Source organism: Dromaius novaehollandiae, chromosome 19 (genome assembly GCF_036370855.1).
Source record: "Dromaius novaehollandiae isolate bDroNov1 chromosome 19, bDroNov1.hap1, whole genome shotgun sequence".
NCBI lineage: Eukaryota > Metazoa > Chordata > Aves > Casuariiformes > Dromaiidae > Dromaius > Dromaius novaehollandiae.
Window position 1 is genome coordinate 9407946 of NC_088116.1, and position 21637 is coordinate 9429582.

The following is a 21637-nucleotide window of genomic DNA, read 5'->3' on the forward strand; positions in this document are numbered from 1 at the left end:
GCTGTTTCCATGTCTATGTCTTTCATAAACTTTGTTGCTCTTTGATCTTCAGTAAGTTAAGTAGCTTTTTTTTGTTATATATATAGGAATGGTTTGGAGTTATTCAGGATAACAAAATATTCTTCAACTTAACATCTTTCTGACAGCTTGGTTCACTATTAATGCCTCTTCTGACCTAGGTCTCTGAGAAGGCTCTGGCAAAACCTTCAAAGCTGTTCATGGATGTGGCAGCCTCAGTGTCGCAGAATGTTGGACCATGAAAAGATATTTGTATAAATAAATACTTTCAGAGGCATTTTGTAGTAAATACTTGGAAATCCTTTCAGGGAAAACTGGAGTCTTTCACACCAGTTGTCTGCAAACTGTCTTGTCTCCATCGCGGGCGTGGCGTGTTTGTCAGCAGCCTCTTACCCGGGTTTAGCTAAGCTGACAGGAACACACCAGCGGCTGTTACGCACGCTGTTTCGACGAGTCTTAGTCGGTTAACTTAGCACTGCCTTTGAGTGCACAAGGCATCTCCGCATGAGCTCCCTCCTGCTCACACCAGTGTCTTCCTTGCTGATGAGAGTGGCTGCACAGGACAGGGTTGTGGCCACGCAAGGGTAGGTACCTCTGCCTCTCGGGGAAAGGACATAGCACAGAGTGGAGACACCACAGGATTGCTGCCCAGATGCTGAGTGCATGCCAAGACAGATAGGGCACACTGAGTAATAGCTCAGAAGAGCTTAAAGAGAGTTTTGAATGCTGTAGTTGAAACAAGCCAGCTTCCCGAGCACATGAAACTTCTGCGGCTTGGCCTGCTGAGCGTCCGCCCGCCAGCTCCAGCTATCACCAGATGTTCACCTGGGGATTCTCAGTTGCATTTGTCAGGCTCAGTAACAGCTTTTGGCACCGTAGCCAGTTTCAGAATGGTATAAGAAAATATGTTGCTGTATGCATGGTTTAGTGCCAAATGCCAAGAATGAACAGGTTCTGACTTGCTGCTGCCGTAGAAGGATTTAACTGCTGGTGACTTTTTGCATGACACAGCTATGAGATCTAATGCTTGCTTCAGCCATAAAGAGGTTGAACCTGGTGAAGGGAACACGATAGGGGTAAAAAGCTACTTTTATGTTGCATTGGCACCTGACACCCTTATTATAAGCTATGTAGGCAAACACTGTTCTTTGTTCCAAGACATTCAGTTCATATCTAACTGACAGAAATGAACAAATAAGGAAGAAAAATATTTGGCTATGGAGAAATGAGCTGTAATCTGCCTACCTAATTTTGACTTGTATTGTATAGTGGTGTTCTGTAGACCACATGGCAAAAGTAAGTCATGACAAAGTTTTGCAGGAATATTTTGGCATGGAGTTGCCTGGATGACCAGCACGTTGGAACATGAAAGTCTTAGAGAAAAGGACTGATAGGCTGTTAAAGGCAGAATAGCTATCAGACAAAGAATGATGTCTGTAAAAACTGCTGGAGTAAGGCTAAATCACCCAGGGCCTTTTAGAAGCAACTGTAAACTTATATCTAGCAGCGAAGAATAGAGTGGATGGAGGGATACGGCTTGTGACACTGAAGTGGGGGAGAGAGGGAGGCTAATGCAAAAGGGAAATGATCGGTACTAATGATTTTGGTGGAGATGCAATATGTTCAGCATTGAAATTCCACATGACAACCTGGCTGAGAGCTTTGACCTTGCAGGGAGGAGCAAGGCCAGCTAACAGAGCACAAAACTGAAGTGCAGTCTGGAGCAGAGCTCTAGAGGATGGGGCTTAAGGTGATACTCAGAACACAGACCTGGGCTAGTAGCAGAGCATAGCTGCACCAAACTCAATTAAAGGTGAATGGAAGCTTTAAGGAAGGGGAAAGGGGGAATCAAGGGTTTAAGAAGAGTTTAGAGCTGGTGGTTTGATGTTTGTGAGGAAACGTTTTCTGTTTAGATTGTCTGTATCTTTGGAAAATTTGGAATTTGGAAATTCCATTTTAGGAAAGTGGAATTTAGTTATTGTCATAACAATAGTAGTTAGAAATCTGCTTTTGACTGTCCTTAAACATCAAGTCTACATGCCCGGAGTTGAGAGCAACATAGGATGTGCCCCAGAAACTCAACAGACATTTGAAGCAAGAGAGATTTAAGCTATCCAGAGTAAAATCCTGACCAGCCATCCCATGGGGCCTTCCTCGCAAGGCTTGAGAGATATGGCTGGGCAGCAAATGTGGAACTACATATACCTACTAAAGGATATGGAGCCCAGATCCAGCTACTGCGCTGGTTTTGAAGATACCAAAGGTGACAAAAAAAGGCACAACTTCAGGCCTTTTCATTTCCTCTTCCTAATAAACCTTTCTGTTGCGAGCAGCCAAGATTCGTCCGTTTGAATCTCGAACGCCCTGCAAAGGCTCTAATTCTGCCGGTTGCTGTTGGTTTTCCTTTTTGTAAAGAAGGTGGAAAACCCGGAGGTTTGTGGCACGGCCCGCGGGGAGGCTCCTTGGGGCCGGGCGCGGCCGCAGAAGCCGGGCGCGGGCAGCGGGGGCGCCGCCGCGGCGCGGTGCTTGGGCGCCACCCGGCGGCGCGGCGAGGCGCTGCCTCGGCCGGCGCTGCCTTTCGAAACCTGCTTTGGGGTTAAAAGAAAGCAGAGCTGGCGGTCACCTTCTCTGCCTTTAAAAACAGCTGTAATTCTTCAGAGCAAGTTTGATATTTTTTCCTCAGCCTGTTTGTGCACGGTTGTGGCTGTAGGTGCAGTTTTAATTTCTACAAAATGGTACTGATCCCGTATTGCTCCTGAGTACAGTCAACTCTTGACTTTTCTGCAGTAATAAAGCGGTGGGATGCATAGATAAAATTAAAAAAATGTGCACTGGAGGTTGTATAGTCTATAATAGAGGAAAAATAGCGGTGATAATATTGAATACAGAGCATCAAGGTATCGAAGTAGTAAGTTGACACACTGAACTGTTTTCAGACACAAGTTGACTTATGTGGAGTTCCCTTGTACAGGAGTGGGGAGACAGGCCCATCATCTGTATGTAAATCCTTCCTCAGAAAGTTGAGAGCTAAGGTGTTACCAGAAAAAACCCCAGCTGAAATAAAAAACACAGACTTTTCCATGATTAAATTAGACTTGAGCAGGAACATGCCTTCTGGTTCATGAAGCACTAGATTGTCATGAAATGAAGATGGGATGAAATACAAAGTGTTGAGCACTCAGAATTAGAGGAGTCCGGATCTCACAAAGTGGCCAAGAACACTAGATGCTGGTTTGTTTTCAGTTTAGTCGGAAGTGTGAAACACCGAGTCTTTAAACAAATCCTTACGCTCTTGTCTTCCTGCATGGATCATAAATTGTGATCAGTCCTTGTTCCAGTTATCTGCCTTACTCTTAAGATCTTACAATTTACGGTTGATTTTCACTTTAAACATTCTTAACAGGGTGCAAAAAACCCCTACTGTTTGAAGTTGGTAATCTGCAAAATGGCTCAAAGGACTATGTGACCAGTTGTTACGTTGCTAAATTTTAGTTGACACAATAGGAAAACTGATGCAGGAAGAATGATGTAGGAATATTTTTTCAAGTTTGAGTGGATAGAAGAAAGCAGAGAAGGAAGAGACCTACACCCCCTGGAAGACCTAGAACTCCTTCTTGTGTTCCCCTTGTGTCACTTTTGGGGGGAGAAAGAGGAAGAAATCCTGTTGCACAATTAAGAACTGTGGAATGTGCACAGGTCCAGCAGGGCTGCATAAGTGGTTTTTTTTAAATTTCCATCTTCCTTTCCTTCTTTATTGTAATATTCTGGGGTTTTTTGTTTGTTTGGTGCCTCCCCCCCCCCCCCCCCCCGAATCTAGTCTGGCATATACGACTTCTGTTTAAATTGCTGATTTGACCTAAAAATTTAGGATGTTTTTGGAAAGGACTGTTCTATTCTAATCTGTTCTGGAGGCAGAGCTGGCCAGTGCAATGTGGATGGGAGGTAACAGAAGTGACTGGTTGGGTGGCAGGGACAAAGTTGGTTAGCTCTGTTTGAAAGGAGGGTGTGTGTGTGAGTGTGTGTGTGATAAAGATCTGGGGTGAAGAGAAACCAAATAACTTATTGAGGGTTGCACAGGAAGTCTGTGGTAAAGGGGGGCTCAAGTCCAAGACAACTACTTGATCTAGCAAACTAGCTTCTCTTTTTTCTTTTCCTCTCTCTCTAGAAAGGTTGCTTTTAGCTTTAGAAACTCACTGAGCCCTTGGAAAAGATTATTATTAATTCTGCATATACGATTTCTCTGAGATCCTCACAAAATTCTGCACTTCTGTTTTTTAGATGCACAATGGATTATTTTGCATGTATTTAAGTTTACTTTTGCTTTTGTTCAGGGTAGAGCACTTAAATGCTTTAGTCAAAACACAGGACCAAAGTTTGTTCTTTGTAAAGTTCTTCCTACTGCAAGGAACATTCAATTTCAAGTTTTAGTGGCTGGGCTTCATTGCCGGAAATGACTATAGTGATTGAAGTTCCTCATAGCCTGAATGCAAAATTAACTCATAGCTTAGTGCGCTAAGGAAACACTTCATAATATATGGTGACTCTCTGCACTGGGAAATATGCAGGATCCTGAAGTAGACGAAAATACAACCTTGCAGTTCCAGCCACCTCTGGACGAGCAGAATTACGGCGCTACTGTCGCACATGCAAGACACTTTCCACGCGAGTCGGTGTCAAGGAACAGTCCAGCGAAGAGAGATTACATGATAACTGGTGTGCTGTGCTATGCAAATTTAATAAATTTCATGGATTGGTTCATTGTACCAGGTGAGTATTCGTCTTTCTAAGGAAAAAGGAATTTAAGTTCTTAATAGCTCTACTTCTTAGCTATAAATGTTCTATACTATGATGATGTCTTTTTAATTTTCTCACTAATCTGCTTTGGCCTGTTGGTCATTAAACTTCCAGTTATAAATCTTAAAAGACCAACAAATAATGTAAAGTTATTAATGGTTAATGGGATGCTTATGAAAATCATGTCTGTGCAATGTTTAAGATTTATATTTTTAAAACTAAAATAGACTTGAGCCTACAGAGCAACTAGTCTATTTTTGTGTCTGCAGAGATTTGGCTAAGAAGCTTCTCTTTACTGTACACAGCAGCTTACCATGCCTTCTTTGGATCTAGTGGATTAGATGTGGCATTTCTTTATCTGAAGAATAGTCATGTCGTTCCTCCCCATTAAAATTACAAAAATATTATCTTTGTGCAGGCTCGTTTAGAGAAGGCTTGACTTCCTCATGATCTGGTGGAAACTGTGTGATTTCTGTAATGAGGAGTATAACATGATAGTGTAGAGAATGGAGACTCATGTCCCTGAGCACCACTTAGCAATTTCTAATAAACTATAACCTTTTTTCCAAAGTGTTTTTTTTTTTTTTTTTGACCTAGGCATGGACAACAAAGTGTCGCTTCCAGTAAAGTAGTGAGAAATCTATGTTTCCCTCCCTCCCTGTAAACTGAAGTCTGCCTAAATTCTTCTGCTTAGCTTCACTCCTAAATATCTGCCATGCTTCCTGTGGGCTGATTTAGAAATTAGGATGAAAAACCTGATGTAAGCTTGCTATATTTTACTTCTGAGTGGCCTGGAAATCATTAATCTTTTAAAAACTAGAAAAAAACCTAAAAGGATGGATTGTTAAATCTGGAATTAATATCTGGTGTTACTACACAAACTGTTCATCTTTACTACTTAGACCAGAAATGTAAGTCATTCAATCTGTATCTTTAAAAATTGTGAGGCTTGTGGTATTAGGAGTTAAAACGTTTCTTTTTTGTACACTTCTTCTTAACTACACATATAAGAGGGAAGGAAACAAGCAGGGGTACACACTGGACAACATTGCAATAGACCTACTGCAAAAAACCCGAAGTATCAGTCCTGTTGTCAAATAACTTTCCCTGGAGTAGGCAAGGGGACAGGGGAGGACGGAACCTGGGAGCAGGACCAGGGCTGGTAGGAGGGCATGCACACGGAGGTGTTACGTGCCAAGAGTCTTTTGGCTCGTTCCTGGCTTTGAATTGTTCTTTGGCTCCTGTGCATGCTAGGATCTTAAAATTTTCAAGAAGGCCTGTGAAGTAAATGTTGTCTATGAGTTTACATGCTCAGCTTGTCTGTGAGATACTTCCAGGGACATATGAAAATTCTGGAGCAGAGGTGGGGCTAGTATCCAGCCTTTCAAATATGAGACTTGAATTACAATATAGGCCTGAACCACTTTTCAGTTAACTCTCTGACCACGTGGGCCATGGAGGAAATCCATTTTTTTGCATTTTATACAGCAGCAATATAGTTTTTCTCTGCTAGAATTGAGCCACATTGCAGAATTCTTGCATCAGTACTTTTGCATTTGGCTGTCCAAAACTCTGAGCATATTGTTAAATAGAAGTTAACGGGAAAGTGAGGGAGGAGAGGCTCAACTATTTGTTTAAAAGTAAGCTGGTGACAGTTGAAGAACTGTGGTTTCCAGATAGTTTTGCTCACAGGTTTTGACAGAGTTTGCTTCAATCTGTACATGAAAAACAAGCTCTTTCCCCAGTAGTCTGCTGGAATTTGAGTCTTCAATTTGTTAAAGATGGTGGCTTTTGTCCTCTGTTACGCCATGCCTGGCTGTTCAGATCAATGCTGTGTAATTTGCCATTAAAACTCTTCTGTCTTAAGTCGGCTCAATTATTTCAGTTATGTGGAGGAGATAACATGGTGCTCCGTGTGAAATTTAGTTTGAGCTGAAGTCGCAGTTCATATCAAGTCTTTTATTAGCTGTGGTTTGTACTAAATACTGTGTTAGTCCAGAAGTGAAGTTCCTGTTGTACAATATTTCTGTGTGTTGCTAATCAGCTATCAGGAAAGAATAGATATAAGAGTTTAGTTTGCTCTGTTTTAATTATTCAACATCTTCTTGCTGAAGAGAGACCTTCAGAAGTTATTTGTTGTTCTGCATGAAATCACTGACTTAAACTTGTGATATCATTAGGAAAACACTGAATGCAGAATATGTTGAAGACTCATTGAGAAACAACTGTAAAATCGTGTTGCTGTTAGGCTAGACCTTGATCTTACACTGCCTTCAAAGTCGTATCAGTAAATAGTGAGAGGACTGATTATGCTGCAGCCACAGGGACTGTAGGAGAGTGTGGATTTAGCTTTAAACCAGCTGGCTCAAGTATGCTTCGAAGTTAGTTACAGCAGCACGGAAGGTGGCAAAACATGTAAAATCTACTGCAGAAGCAGAGCAGATACTGCTTGTAACTGCTCCCTGAGCTCCATTCCACTGCAGACCAGCTTCCATGAACATAGCAATTTGCATCCATCTTTTTTTCTTAAGTGGCGACTCCCTCTCTTGATAACATTTTGATTTTGACAGCTTTGGAAAAACTAAGGCTGAATGAGAACAAACTTCTTTAATTGATATCTTTCAATATCATCATACTAATAGTATGCTAATTCAAAGCAAAATCTTCTGCTATTTTCTTTTTCTTTTTCAAGAACATAATGCAAAAATGCAAGATAGGTGTGATAGTAGTTCTGCAGCCTTGGAATGACATATGGGCAAAAATGATTTTTTGTATCAACAGCATTCATGCATTTGTGAGGTGCCAGATCCACAATTCTTGTCTCAGGTTGTTGCTTATGTGGTTTTCCTCCATGCTTTTTGACAACTCTTCTAACTTTTTCCACACTTTTTTTTCGAGTGGTTAGAAATTGAGAGAGAATTTCAGTCAACCATTTACTGCAAACAGAAATAATCATTTTTTGGTCAAGTTTGGCTGTCATTGTCACCACTAAATAGATGTTACTTTGCAAAACAACACTGTTCTCCATATCTCAGCTGATATCTGCAAAATGGCACAGAACCGTGATCAGACCAGAATAACTTTTCTCTGAATTACAGTCATGCTTCCCTGGCTATGGGCTGATTTAGCCACCATCTGATAATGAAGGCTGTAGCCATTTTCATTCTGAACAATCCAGTAAGCGCTAATTTCAATGCTGTATATACTGAAAACATTAACAGTTATTCTTAACAGAAGGAACTTCAAAGCATCCTAGTATTTTAAGATTATTAAGAGAATTTTAGGATTAGCTGTATGGAAATAGCAATCTCCTGGCTGCAAAGTTTTGCCACTGTTTTGTTTCACCTTTTTGTTCCACCACTTACTCCCCAACCTTGGACTGTAAATTGTTTATATGCTTATGCACTGGTGGTGTTAGAGAAATAGAACAGCTGTGACTGAAATACTAAGTAATATAATGATAAGAAATTTTAATTCTCCATGCATCTGTGTTTGTGGTAGAGTAATGGTCTGCATGTAAACTAGCAAGCTAAATGTACTGCAGTTCTTGCAACTCCTCTTCTTGGAGTAAATCTTTGAGCTGGCAAATGAACAGAATCACAAGGAGCGAGCAGGGTACTTCGCTGTCATTCAGTGTTTGAATCTTTTGCAGGCATCCTGTTAGATATACAGAAATACTTCAAGCTTAGTGATGGAGATGCAGGTCTACTGCAAACAGGTAATAAGATCTCTTTATTTCATGTAATTTACTTTGCCTTGCATTGATGCAGTCTGTTCCTAAAATACAGTCTAGTAACGTATTTCTGTTAGTTCCTGCTGATGTGTGGTGTTGCTCACTTCCCCCTGTGGGAAGGCTGACTAAAATTTGAAGCCAGAAGTCTTAGGCTCAAGGAAGACTGAAGTGCAGTCCTTTAAAAATCCCACAGCATGTGAATCAAAAAAGATGAAGGAATTTCTCAACTAAGGAATACAGAACTAGAGTAATTCACCCATGTTTTATTTTTATGTAATTATTTTTGAATCAACATTCTTTTTCCAAATATCAATCTACCTACTAATTTTGCAAACTCAGCCTGTCTTTTACCTCCACCCTAAAAAACAAGCTGTTTGTCTGAGGGGTGAGGAGTACTGTAAGAATAATTTGACCAGTATTGTCTTTGCTCCTTCTTTGATTTCCAGTCTTCATCTTGTGTTACATGCTGGCTGCCCCCTTCTTTGGATACCTTGGTGACCGGCACAATAGGAAAATCATCCTTGGGGCTGGTATTTTCTTCTGGTCTGGTGTAACGTTAGGCAGTTCATTCATCAAGGAATCGGTATGTTGCTTTTTTAGAGATTACTACTAAAATCATCTGCTTAAGTCTTGCAGCAATTGATGGAGTCCTCCTGTGGTTGCTTCTGGAAAAGCTGTCAGTGAGCAATTACTCCCCAAGCCTGGACTAAAAGGATTTAGTGCTGGAATGCTTTATGGGATGGAAGTCTAGATTAGGCAGTGGAGCACCCACTCATTACTGTTGCAATTGATGGGATCTTACTTCTGTCCCAAATTCTTGTTGGTTGTGTCATTAAGGTGTAGCGGATTGGCTGGCAAACCTATGGCCTATTGACCATATCCTCTAATTCTCTCTGGGTATCGCTCTAAGAAGTCACTGTGGTGCAGATGGTACAAAGCGCAGTGGTGGGATGCTAGGGAGGCAGGTGTGAGAGGACATATGCAAAAGGCAGGTGAATTCTTATCTCCTCTGGTACATTTGACTCACAAAAATGCACCCCTTTAAAAGTAAGCTTTCTTCTCACATATGTTTTTTTGGACTGTGTCTTTTTCTCCCAGTATTCCTGGATATTCTTTCTTTCACGAGGACTGGTTGGCATTGGCACGGCTAGTTATTCCACGATAGCACCTACCATCATCGCAGACCTGTTTGAGGAAGGAAAAAGGACCACAATGTTATCTGTCTTCTATATCTTCATTCCAGTTGGAAGGTTGGTTTTCTTGCTAGTAATTTTTTTTGAAATTCTTTCTGACATGGCTGGCATTTCAACACACTTTGACCCTTGATTAGATAGATTTTGGTATATGTCCTCATTTCACAAGGATTTGTCACTTGATTAGCATATTTAAATAGAGCTGATTAGGTTTATTTCTGTATTTAGTTTCAAGGAGAAGGGAGAACCTAAACTCAGAAAACTGTTAGGTTTTGAATAAAATATTGAAGCAGTCCTAAGAGAAATTTGTGTGTGGAAGTCAGTCATTTATTTTTGTTTTTTGGAAAATGAAAGCTTTCAGATATTAATTTAGCTGACAAATTTGTTGAGAACCCTCCACTAAACATCTCCCAGGGAATAACTGGCACTTCCCTCTCCTCTTTTAGTTAAATCAACATTATCTTGGAAAGAGGCAGAGAAGAGCTTTATAAGTGGTTCAGAGGCATCCTCTTTATTAGGGCAGGCGGTCAGGGCTGAGTCCAGAAACCAGATAAAAAATAAGAGAATTGCTGTAGGGCTTAATTCATATGGCTAGCATGGAAAGAGGCAAATCATAAACCACTCTATAGTCTGTCTGATCTGGGTTTGCAGTGTTACTCTATAGAACATGTATCCCAAAGGAAATCTTCAGAATCTCTCATTCTTCCTCAGAGTTTTTTCAGTATTAAGTTCTTTTCATTCATAGATTCTTTCAGGGAAGACAGTGGATGGGCAGTGGCTCCATCACATTTCAGGCCCAGAAAGGCAAAGAGGTCATGGCATCACCCCTGGATAAGATGGTAGAAAATATTTTTTAAATTATTTTGGCCCCTCTCCAATTCCTGCCTTTCCTTCAGATATCACACGCACCTCCATTTTTTCCCCAAGTTTATTTTCCTTGTAGCCCTAATGATAGTAGAGATGTTTACAGAATACTTCTCTGTGCTCTCCATAGTGGTGAGATGTGTCATTTCAGCCAACACAAATTCATTAGTGCCTACTGATTATCCCTTTCTGTTGCTTTCAGTGGTCTGGGTTATGTCCTAGCATCCAGCATGGCAGATGCCACAGGTGACTGGCACTGGGCTTTCAGGGTGAGTTACTTACTTTCACTCATGGGGCAGAGCCATTCACTGTAAAATCATAATCTTGGCTGGGGTTTGGTTTATTCATGTTCATTGTGTTAAAAGAGGTGAACGGTGGAAGAACTTTCTACTCTCTGATCCTACATGGACCTGGGGTTTAAGAGAACTCTTCCTGCAGGACAAGTGGAGTCTGGAAGATTTACACCTAGCTCTTGCAGAATGAAAGCAGGCGTAGGTGAAATTGTACAGCAGCCACCAGGCGAGGGCAGGTTCTGATGTTCCTCTTACCTGAGGACACACTCGGAATGGTTGTCAGTGGACCCAGACTTCCTCAAATAGAGGCAACTGAAAGTAAAATAATCCTTATACTGGTAGCACCAGTGTAGTTTCTCAGGAAAGTAGAAGGGAATCAGATTCTTTTTGTTTGTTTTCTGAAATGCTGTTGGGAACAACTTCTATTATTTCAGGGTTTAAAGAAAAACCTTAATCTGTTCTGATTATGTCATCGTGATGTCTCCCCATACTGAACATCTAATAATTTGAAAGTGCTCTGTTAGATCCTCCTAACTTATCTATAAAATTAACTAGCTAGTACAGGATGAGTCAGGAAGAATGTCTACTGGAATAATAGTCTTTTATTGCTGCATCAATGATCCTTACATTTATGATTAGAGTGCTCCAGTATAGTTTTCTTTCCTCGCATGTTTTTCTCCAAAATCAGAGGTAGTGTTCATGTCTCTGTATGATAGGAGAGGGATCTCCCATAAGTAATTCTAACACTGAATTTGAATTGCTGTGGAGTTTTCAGTATAAGAAAAAGGTATCTCTGATCTAACCAGCCTTGTCTCTACAGATAACGCCTTGCATGGGAGCTCTAGCACTTGTTCTTCTGATTCTGGTCGTCCCTCGCAGGACCCAGAGAAGGACAGAAGCGCACAGAGCACTGAGCATCTCCGGCACAATACGAGTAGCAGCTGAGAAACCAGGGGTACAAAGAACTGGCAAGACGACTTGGTGTGAAGATGTCATATCACTTGGCAAGAAGTACGTGATTTTAGCTACAAAAGTTCCCCCCATCAAAAAATGGCCATTCCACTATTAGAACAATGGCCATCAAATCCCAGTCCACGCCTCTGTATCACATGCTGTATACCAGATGATGGAAACATCATTAACAAAATCTTTCTTCCAGTCCTTTACAGGAATGCTACATAAGAGTTTGAAAACTGCTTTGCTTCTGCTATCCTCTCATTTTGAGGAGGGGGAAGGAGGCAAAAGTAGCTGAACGATAATCCTCTTTTTTATAGAAAACTTGTGCTAAAACCCCAGTCTTGTTCCTAATACTGATGCAATTTCAGTACCACTCCAAATCTGTCTCCAGCTTCACAGACTGGGCATCTTACTTCTGGGCCAGGTCTGTACTGGGCTCCAAAAGATAACCACAATTGTATAAACCTACCTGAGCCAGATTTAATTAAGATAGTACAGGTCTGTGTAGCAATAAAACTATAGCAGGACAAGGCTCCCTGTCAGGGACTTGTGCAGGTGTGCATAGCTTATGCTGAAGCACTTGTTGGTATAGCTCACAGACACCCATCAAGATTAAGTTATGTAGTTTAAAGTGAACTCAGCATGTTCACATCTGCTGTGCTCTCCCTTCAACTTGTAGTATAAACTAGATTGGTAAAAGTGCACATTTTGCAGGTATAACTTTATCTGTAATTTGTAGTGCCTGAGGAAGGTTGGGTCAGCATGTATCAGGCAGTCTATATATGGTATAAACCGTATATATATGGTTTATGAAGTAATCATACATGTGTTGTAACCAACTAACCTGTAGATGGCAGATGACCTCTTGCTCATAACCTCACAGAAATTAAATTCAACATCAGCTCACTTGCAGGACCAAGTCAGATACTGTTTGCAGCAGTTTCTCAGTCATTTTGTCTTACAGGCAGCGGAAGCCCTGCCGGAGGCAGGGAGGAGGAGATGGATCAGGTTTGAGAACAGCAGGTGCCGCTGTGCACCTGTGCCAGACCCTGCTCCTCACAGCCTGCCCTTGCAAGCTGCTTTCCCGGGATCCTGGTCAAATGCTTTTAGTGAAAGACAAGCTCCGTCTTGCTTTCTTGGGATGTCACCTTGCCTTGTAGTTTTCTCCTCTGGAGGATCCAAGGCTTTCTGACTGGTAGACTGGATTTGCATCCAAGCTCCTATTTGCATCCAGAACAGTTAAGTACATTAGCGATCCAAACAAGGATTTCCACAGTTTCTAGGCAATAGCAGTCTGAGGTGAATCAAAAAGCAACCTGCCTGCTATTGCAACAAGATGACTAATATCGAAGTTGTTTTCTTACAAAGATGTTCCTTACAACTTCCAACAATGTTGTAATAATAGATTTTCACTTTATTTTCCTTTAGCAACCAGTTCCGAAAGCATAAGGACATACTGCTGAAAATTGAGTTGTGCCCCTTTTAATCAAGTGCAGGGGCCCATATCTTTAAGAGATGAAGAATTAAGTTCATATCTTAACAGACCCTCTTGTCTGGCAGTCACCTGGTCATTTGTAGCACTTTTATTTTGCATTAAGATTTCATACCTCGCTATTGATCACAAAGGGGACTTTCTATAAACTATTAGCTAGAAGGAGACCGGTAAAAAGTTGATCTCCTTGTAGAGGGCAGTGAGGAGGCAAGAACTGGGCATTTTTAAAAAATGTTTCTCCTTTTGTCTGAAAGCTTTCTCTGCAGACTGAGAGTCTGTTTTTACTTACTTAGGTAGAGTAAGCCACTGCATGTTAAGAGTTTGAAAGACTCAGAAGTTCCTTTCATATATATTGGTTACACAAACAACTTAAAAACCATCTAGAGGCATTTAGACTTGTGCATAGAACACTTTAATTTAGTTGCTAAGCCATTAAATTCTTGCCCACTCTCTATTGTTGTAGTTCCTTTAGCAAAAACTTCACAGCAATTGTCTTAGCAAAAGCTGACAATGAAATCCGCAAAAGACCAGGAATGGGAAGTAACGTGAAATTGGTAGGTCACACCCTTAACTCTAAGTACGACTTTACTGTCCAAGTTCACAGATATAGCCTCATCAAAATTCAAATCAGTGCATTCTGATTATAAGATCTCTGAATGGATTGTTTTGTTATTGCATGAAAACCTGGATATTGCAGGTAGGCTTTCCCCTTTTCTTCAGTTTTCCCTATTCTTTCAAATTGTTCTAATATTTCTCTTGTGACTTTCAGCTGGAGTTTTGTCTGGTCCTCACTGGGTCTGACTGCCATGGCCTTCGTTACTGGAGCCCTGGGCCTGTGGGTGCCGCTGTTCCTTTACAGGGCTCAGGTTGTCCAGGGCATTGTATCACCATGCCTCGAAGAATCGTGCAATTCATCCGACAGGTGAGGTGTGCACAACTGTGGAAACACAACACAGAAACACTGCTTAGTGCTAAATCAGTTTGCTTCCAAAGACAGAGGGTAGGATGAGAGTGGGAACACTTCTTGTGAAGGCAAATGGGTGTGAACGTTACACTAAATCACTTCGAGGTATGCTGAGATGCTTTTAGACTACAGTTCCTTTTTGTACTTAGTCACTCAGTTAACTGGAAAAATGCTGCTAGCCCTATTTATGTAAAGCAGAAAGAAGCAGTGGCAGGAACACCAGCAGGAAAAAGAGCATCTTTAGAAAGGAGGCTTCAGTTGACTATGGACTCCCAACCCCAAAATACTTAAATACACATTTAAGCATATTTAGAGCTTGTTTTTTTGTAACCTTCGCATTGTCTTCCTGTTAGTCTTGTTTTAAAGCTACTGCCATGTTGGCCAATGTGAAGCAGGCTGATAAATCTGATGTAGTATCATCTCTCTATATCAAAATTGGTTAATCTGCTCTTGCAAGTAACTCTGCCAGTAGAGCTCTTACTTACAGACTGTCCAGAACAACAGTGATACACAGATAAAATATTGGTTGTTAGATGAGCGAGGCTAATTTACAACAGGAGAAGGATTTGATGTAATCATAGTATGACTCTTTGGAAACCTCTTTTCCCCAGCTTGGGAGAGAATTATTTTCCTTAGAATGTTTTGTCTGGAGTAGAGAAAGGTATTCTGTGTTCCCTTGAGTCTTCATGGTTACCCTCAGCGCTAGCGAGCACTGGGATCCTTCTCCGCTATGTACTGACCCCCGACAAGTGGTCTTCGTGAGTGTGCATATCTTTCTTCTGGAGGTATCCCAGTCCTGGTTCTGGTCCCTGTTTTCCTGATGTGTTTCCAAGAACTAACTGCTTACTATATTCTCTTTCCAGATAGAATTAAAGGGAAGAGCAGTTAATTTTACCTTGGATATGTCTTCTGCTAACTGGGTGCTTTTGCTTTTCCCAAGGGAGTAACCAAGTCAACTCTGAAATAGTTTCTGAGTTGTAGGGTAATCAGATGGCTAGCTTGACAGGAGATGGCCACTGCAGGAAGGGCTTAAATGTACACATTTTCGTCTGGTCCATTTCCAGTACAGACTTAAGCCTAGTCTGAGAGCAACTGTCCAATTTTCAGCTAATAGAAGGTATATTGAAAAGTCCTCCAGAGGTACCTAAACAGTAAATGCAATTGTCCTTCCATGGATGCCACCACTGGCACATTATTTATTTGTGAATGCTGCTGAGAAAGTGAGTGAATGCAGGAGTTTGGCTTAGGGTAGGCAGGGAAAGCCGAACCTTCGGATACATTTTTCAAACTTCCATTTTTAAGCTTAATGTGTTAGCTTATGTTTTGTTTTCTAAATCAACTTCTGAATTATTATTCTACAGTAATGTTGCTAGAGCAGACATGGTCTTCAGGGAAGGAAAAGGGAGCACCTGATAGTTTAACCTCATGTACTGCGTCTTACAGGGTGCTTTAAAAATAACCTTGGCATAAGGTAGTGCCAGAGGCAGCATAAGGCTGGTTTTAGACTACTATTCCAGAGGGATAGAAAGAAAAGCATAATATAAACAGCTATGTCAGACCTGTAACTCACAGTGCTAGGAGATCTAAGCTGCACATTCCCAGATTGCCCAGGGATGCTTTAAGGATATTATCCTCTGTGGCTGTTCAGCAGTTGCAGGCTTTGTTTAAGGATCAGGGCTGTGTCACCTAGACTCCCTGGAAACACAAATTCAAATGGCACCGTAGCTGAGTCAGGTCTCAATCCTTTCAAGGTAGATAAATAGGCACTGTGAAGCTTGTATTGCCGTCTTTGTGCAGATACCTTTGAACAGATGAGACAGACACCTGGGCATTCTCAAATCTTAGAAGGTCCCATAGTAGCCTTCCCCAGGACTACACTGCTGTACTCTCCTTCTGCCTATCAATTATACTGTGCTCTAATTTAGTGCTGGCTGCTCCTCCTTCTCCCAGCAGTAGCTTCATTTCAACTGGAACTTATAGCATATGAATCTTCTAAGCACAATTCCTTGAATGCTTAGATAGACTAATGTCACCTTGGAACTTGCATCTCCCAGACAAATCTGTATAATAGTTATTCTGCCTGTTCAATCTATATTGTCACTAACAAGCTATAGTGAGTGAAGGATTAGAATGCTGAAAAACCTACAGGCAGAGTAAAAATATGCTTAAAGTTGGTTATCATGTATAGCAGTATTTTTTTTCTTGTAGAATTATTAACTGAGTTCTTCCTAATCAGCCAGGAGGAAATGAAAAAATAGATATACTGCAATTTAAAGAACAGATCATATCCTAGCTGTTTACTTTGTTTTGCAGGCAGAGAAAGCTTAGGAAAACGTACAAAACTTACCACGTAGCACTCTGAAATATTTAGAAGCACTTGTGCTCAGGACATTATGCTTCTGTACCCATCTGCCTCAGGAGAATTATGATGCATTAAACAGCCAGTGGCACCACTGGTCCTGTTTCAAGAGACTTGCTTTGTCATTAGGATCTCATTTGGGACACAGAGAAAAGCCTATGTGGAAGTCCCTTCGGAAGCTAAATTTTCTAAGCAATTAGAACACATACTTCTTGAAAACATGAACTCGCCATTCCTGGGGAACACATCTGCATTTGCAGGCACACAGAGCTGGGTGGCACTTGAAATGCTGTGTTCAGAAAATGCTGCGTGGAACTCCCCGGGGTTCACTATTCAGTGTTCTTTCAGCTGTTTGGGGAAGTGGTAGCTGTTTCCCATAGCTGGAGAAGTGACTCATTTCAGCTGTGCTAACTGGAGGGTTATAATAGTTTAGATGTATATGATTCCTTGCGAAAGGATGTCTTCCAAGACAGCAGATTGTGATACAGAGTTGTTCCATCTGTGTTTTAGGGATGATTGAGTAGATTGGTTCCTAGGTTAACCAACATGACTGGAACTCTTCTAAATCACTGGATGTCCAAGCCAGGTCGTACTGAGAAGTCTCCTCCTTGAAGCTGGGTGCATAACACCTGCTCTGTGAATGGGGAAATATCTGCTCCACAGGACAGAGCATCAGTAGCAGAGGCATAGTTGCAACTGAGGCTTGGGATTAAATCCACTTAGAAGGAAAGGGAGGGTTGGATCAAGTGGAGTCAAATTCAAGTTACCAATTAAAGATTCCTCTATTTTGTGTGGGGTGAAATACAGAACTGAAACTGAAGGTATAAGCTAACAATGGGGCACCCAACACCAAACTTTTTCCACCGTATGGTCTTACTCTGCTCAACTGAATCCTTTGCTTTGTCACCAGCCTAATATTTGGAGGCATCACCATTGGGACAGGAATCTTGGGTGTCGTTGCTGGGGCAGAAGTTGCAAGAAGGTTAAGGAAGATTAACAATAAAGCTGATCCGCTGATCTGTGCCGTTAGCATGTTCATTTCTGCCGTGTGCCTCTACATAGCTCTGATCGTGGCCCAGACGAACATCGTTTTCACTTTTGTAAGTGCTAATCTATTTATCATGAGCAAAATATCTTCTGGAATAATGGGGAGATAGGGAAGGGGGAGGAGGAGGGGTGGTTTTGCAGAATTCTCTGTTCATCTAGACCAGTAAGAGTTTTCAGTGACTGGTGATAAGGTAGCCAGCAAGTTGAGCGCTGTGCACGTGGCCATAATACCACCTGCGGCTGTGGTCTCTCCTGTGAGGGCCCTGATGTGCGTTACTTGGCCCAGTAAAGAGGGCAGGCAATCAGTGAGCATTATAAATTGGGACTCAGGACTTATGGAGTCTGCCTACACACTAAAGAAGACAATAGTAAGCCCGTGTAGTTAGCTGCATGAAGCTGGAGTTTCCCTATCCAAAAATATAGTTAAAAGAAGTCTCAATCTTATGTTAATTTTTAATGCTGTGCCTTTTAAATGTAACTAATTTAGTATTCTTATTTCTTTTTGCTCTCTGAATACTTAAAATTGGTGTTCTTAGGATTGTACAATATGTGCAGTTCTTGCTAAGAATATTTAGCCATCACCTTCAGTGCCCCAAATCACTAGCTGATCTTCAAAGTCAAGCTTTTGGCAATGCAACCTGCAGTATAAATCACTTAAATTCTTTCCTCAGTAAAGAAAACGACAGAAACTTACTAGGAATGATGAACAGCTCCAAAAACTCCCCGTGAGAGGGAACTGAATGTAAACCTTATTTTAACTATAATCTGGTAACAGCTAGGGAAAGACTCCAAGCTTTTTTCCTGTGACTCCATAGCTACCATTACCACGATTAACATAAATAATAGGATCCAAGTAAAATTAATTATAGTAATCACACTTCTCTTCAAAAGGGTGTTTTTGCAGCAGTTTTGCTTCTAAGAATAGTGCTTCTTTAAAGAGATTTTCCTTTTGACTTGTCAGGAATGTGTATTCCTGTGGAAAAACGCTTTTCCACCAAAAAAGCAAAAAGCTAATGGATTTGTGTGTGTGTTTGTGTGTGTGTGTACACAAAGCAAAATGTGAAATTGAAGATTATTTTTCGTGTCAAGAGCTGGGATGTAAGTGCCAAAAGAATTAGCCATTTTCTTTGTGTGCATCTTAGATTCCCACGTAGTCCTGCTCTGAGTGGGTTCTTTTGTCCTTTTTTGTCATTAAAGGTGTAGCACACAATCTCAACTACCTGTTCAATTTAGCAGTATGTGTTAGATGAGTCAATCAGTATATCAGTTTTGGATTTCCCTTTTCCAAAATACACCTTTTATTAGAGCTGGTAAATTGAAATTTGTTTAAAATGCTTTTCTCCCTGCAAATAGCATTCTGTTTTCAAGCGGTATGTTATCTGAGAGGAAACTCTGGACTGGGATATGGACAACTGTCATCTTGAAGTTTCTTTCCCAAGGGCAGACCAGCTGGGCTTTTAGCTCTGCCATTTCGTCTTTTGTTTGATTTGCTTGATTCAGGTGTTCCAACATAAAATATCAACAGCGTGTAGTGGTAATAAATTGTATGTAATCTAGGCAGCCGTTTCTTCTAATATTTTTACCACTACAGCTGCCTAACTATTGCCTTCTCTGGCACCAGCCGTGCCTCCCTTCTCTTTCCAAACAAGATCTGACACTAGTCACACTGGTGTGAGAATTGGAGTGGCGTGCCAGCTGGTGCATCTAATTTGAAGGTCCCACTGAAGCAGATCTTTCATTTGTGTAGGACACTAGCAGGAAACCAGCTTTCCAGTCTCTGTTTACTCAGGCACACTGATGTTAGCAAACCTGTCTCCATCACTTCACTGTGTGGCAGCTCCTGAGGCAAAAAAATGTGTATGCATCAACTTGCAAAAACTGTAGTTTCTGTATGGTGCTTTCCACTGTCTGAGTGGCTAATGAAAGGCAGCAATGAGTTGGGTTTCATCAGCTGTGGCCAAGGCTGGAAGAAATGTTTCAAAGCACAAGAATTCTTAAGTTAACATGGAAATATTGCAGGACTTCCAAGGTCTCTGTTGGGTAGCTGAACCGAAATGTCGTGGGATCGCTCTCCTCTTTTTGGATCCATAGTTCTTGATTTCAAAGTCTATCTTTGAAAACATAGAGAAAAATAATTATCTGTTATCTCAGAGGAGGGCTCTGTCCATATTTGTGCCTCTCTCCAAAACAAGATGAAAGATGTGTGCTCTCTGCAGTGCAGCGGGTACTTTGGAAAGTCATAATTAAACCCTCTGGCTGGAAACCCTGGGCTATATTTAGTGTCAGGGTAACATATATAAACAGACTCATCTTTAATGGTAGTACTGCGTCAGTATACAGTCTTGCCCTGCAACTTGCCTTTGAGGGGGACGTTCTGCAGCTCTTGTCTCTGACACCTTCTTGAAAAGAAAGAAGTGGTTGATCAGATAAGGTCCAGCCATACTGACTACCTTATTTCATGCCTAGGCATGTGACCGTTTAAAAACAGGAAGTGTGTTTGGCACTGAGGTTGAGTACAGTCTAATTCTCTAGTGTCTTCATACTGGCTTTAGGTATGAATGTAAACAGTTATCTACAACACAAATTTGGAACATTATTTTGGTCGCATCCTGTGGAAACCATATTAGCTCCAAGTGTTCAGTCTGTTGAAGAAGTTGGGGGTCCTGGAGAAGGTGACAGCAATAAAATACGATGTTTCAATCTTTTCTGGGTACACTTAGGAGATCACAACAGAATGCCTTGACACAATTTGCAGATTGATATATTACCTTCCAAAAATGTATGAGTTAAATTTTTCTAGTGAACCTATGACTGCAATCTGCACAAGACCTTAGGGAAAAAAAGCTAACAAAGTTGTATCTCTAATGTTAAGACAATTCTGTATGATATAATTAATTTCTGCAGTATGAGACCTTAGCCACAGAGTATCATATTTTTTTAAATCATTGATAACTTTTCATTAATTCCCATTCATTGGAACTTTCTGGGCTTAGAGCATACCTTGTCTCCTAAAGATGAATTTGACTTTCTTTTCTCAGCACCAGGCATGACATGCCCTTGTTCTTGGAGGTATGTGGATATTAAATAACTTGGCCAAATCACAAAGAAAAAGGAAAATCAGAAACAACACTTCACAAGTACTAAGCATCATAAGTTCCCTGTAAGAAAGATAGACTAATCCCTCTTTTGGTCTGTAAAGACATGTAGTCATGTATTCCATCAGTGGTATCTAGAAATAGTCTGAGACTCTTCAGAACCTTCTGCTCTAAGCATTGTATTTGCATCTTGTCAGATCTCAAATATCAGCCAGGATTTCAATAAATCTCTTAGTTCTTTGTCTCCTTCCTGTTTTGCTTTAACTTGCACTATATATTGCTAGCTATTGCACAGTTGACAACATTAACATAAATAAAGTTCATGCCATTATCCCTGTATAGAAGGATTCAACTGTGCTTCAGCACTTGCTTATAATTCCCCCGGGAGTACTGCAGTACTGCTTTGACCACTCTATAGGCTGATGGCAATGGCACATTTAAAGTTTCTTTGTATAGAATCAGAGGAAAAGGAAAAAGGCAAGGTCCTTGATGAATTCGCATCTTCCAAGAGAAATCAGAGAGTATTGCCTTGAGATAAGATGGCGAAGGGCTAATATTTTCTAATGGCTTGCAAGATTTGACGTTGTTGGTGCTTATCGCGAGGTGGGTTGCCAATAAGCTGAGCTGTGTGACATCGCTACCCATGTTAACAAACATGTTCCATTTTGTGTTTGGCCCAAAGTTCTGTAATGAGAGACTGTGTCGCTTGCTCTCCAGCCGAGTGATGCGCAGAATCATTTCTGTAGTCTATATGCTACTATTGCTACACTCATGGAATTGGGGAGGAATGATTGCATTCTGTCTCTGGCAAGGGCAAGGTCAGCTAAG

General features: G+C 41.1%; 1 protein-coding gene across 3 annotated transcripts in view; it reads left to right on the forward strand.

Moving 5' to 3' along the window:
• Positions 1 to 4504: 4504 nt before the first annotated feature.
• The window catches only part of LOC112987426 (SPNS lysolipid transporter 3, sphingosine-1-phosphate (putative)), a 37528-nt gene continuing 20395 nt past the window's right edge, over positions 4505 to 21637 (forward strand). For all 3 annotated transcript variants that reach the window (XR_003260266.2, XM_026107336.2, XM_064523427.1), the window contains exons 1-8: positions 4505 to 4785; positions 8465 to 8530; positions 8992 to 9128; positions 9644 to 9795; positions 10805 to 10871; positions 11716 to 11906; positions 14114 to 14266; positions 17578 to 17767. Coding sequence is in view for 2 of the 3 variants with exons in the window: in XM_026107336.2 (XP_025963121.2) it covers positions 4578 to 4785; positions 8465 to 8530; positions 8992 to 9128; positions 9644 to 9795; positions 10805 to 10871; positions 11716 to 11906; positions 14114 to 14266; positions 17578 to 17767 (1164 nt within the window). In the remaining variant the exon portion in view is untranslated. The remainder of the gene's footprint in view (positions 4786 to 8464; positions 8531 to 8991; positions 9129 to 9643; positions 9796 to 10804; positions 10872 to 11715; positions 11907 to 14113; positions 14267 to 17577; positions 17768 to 21637) is intronic.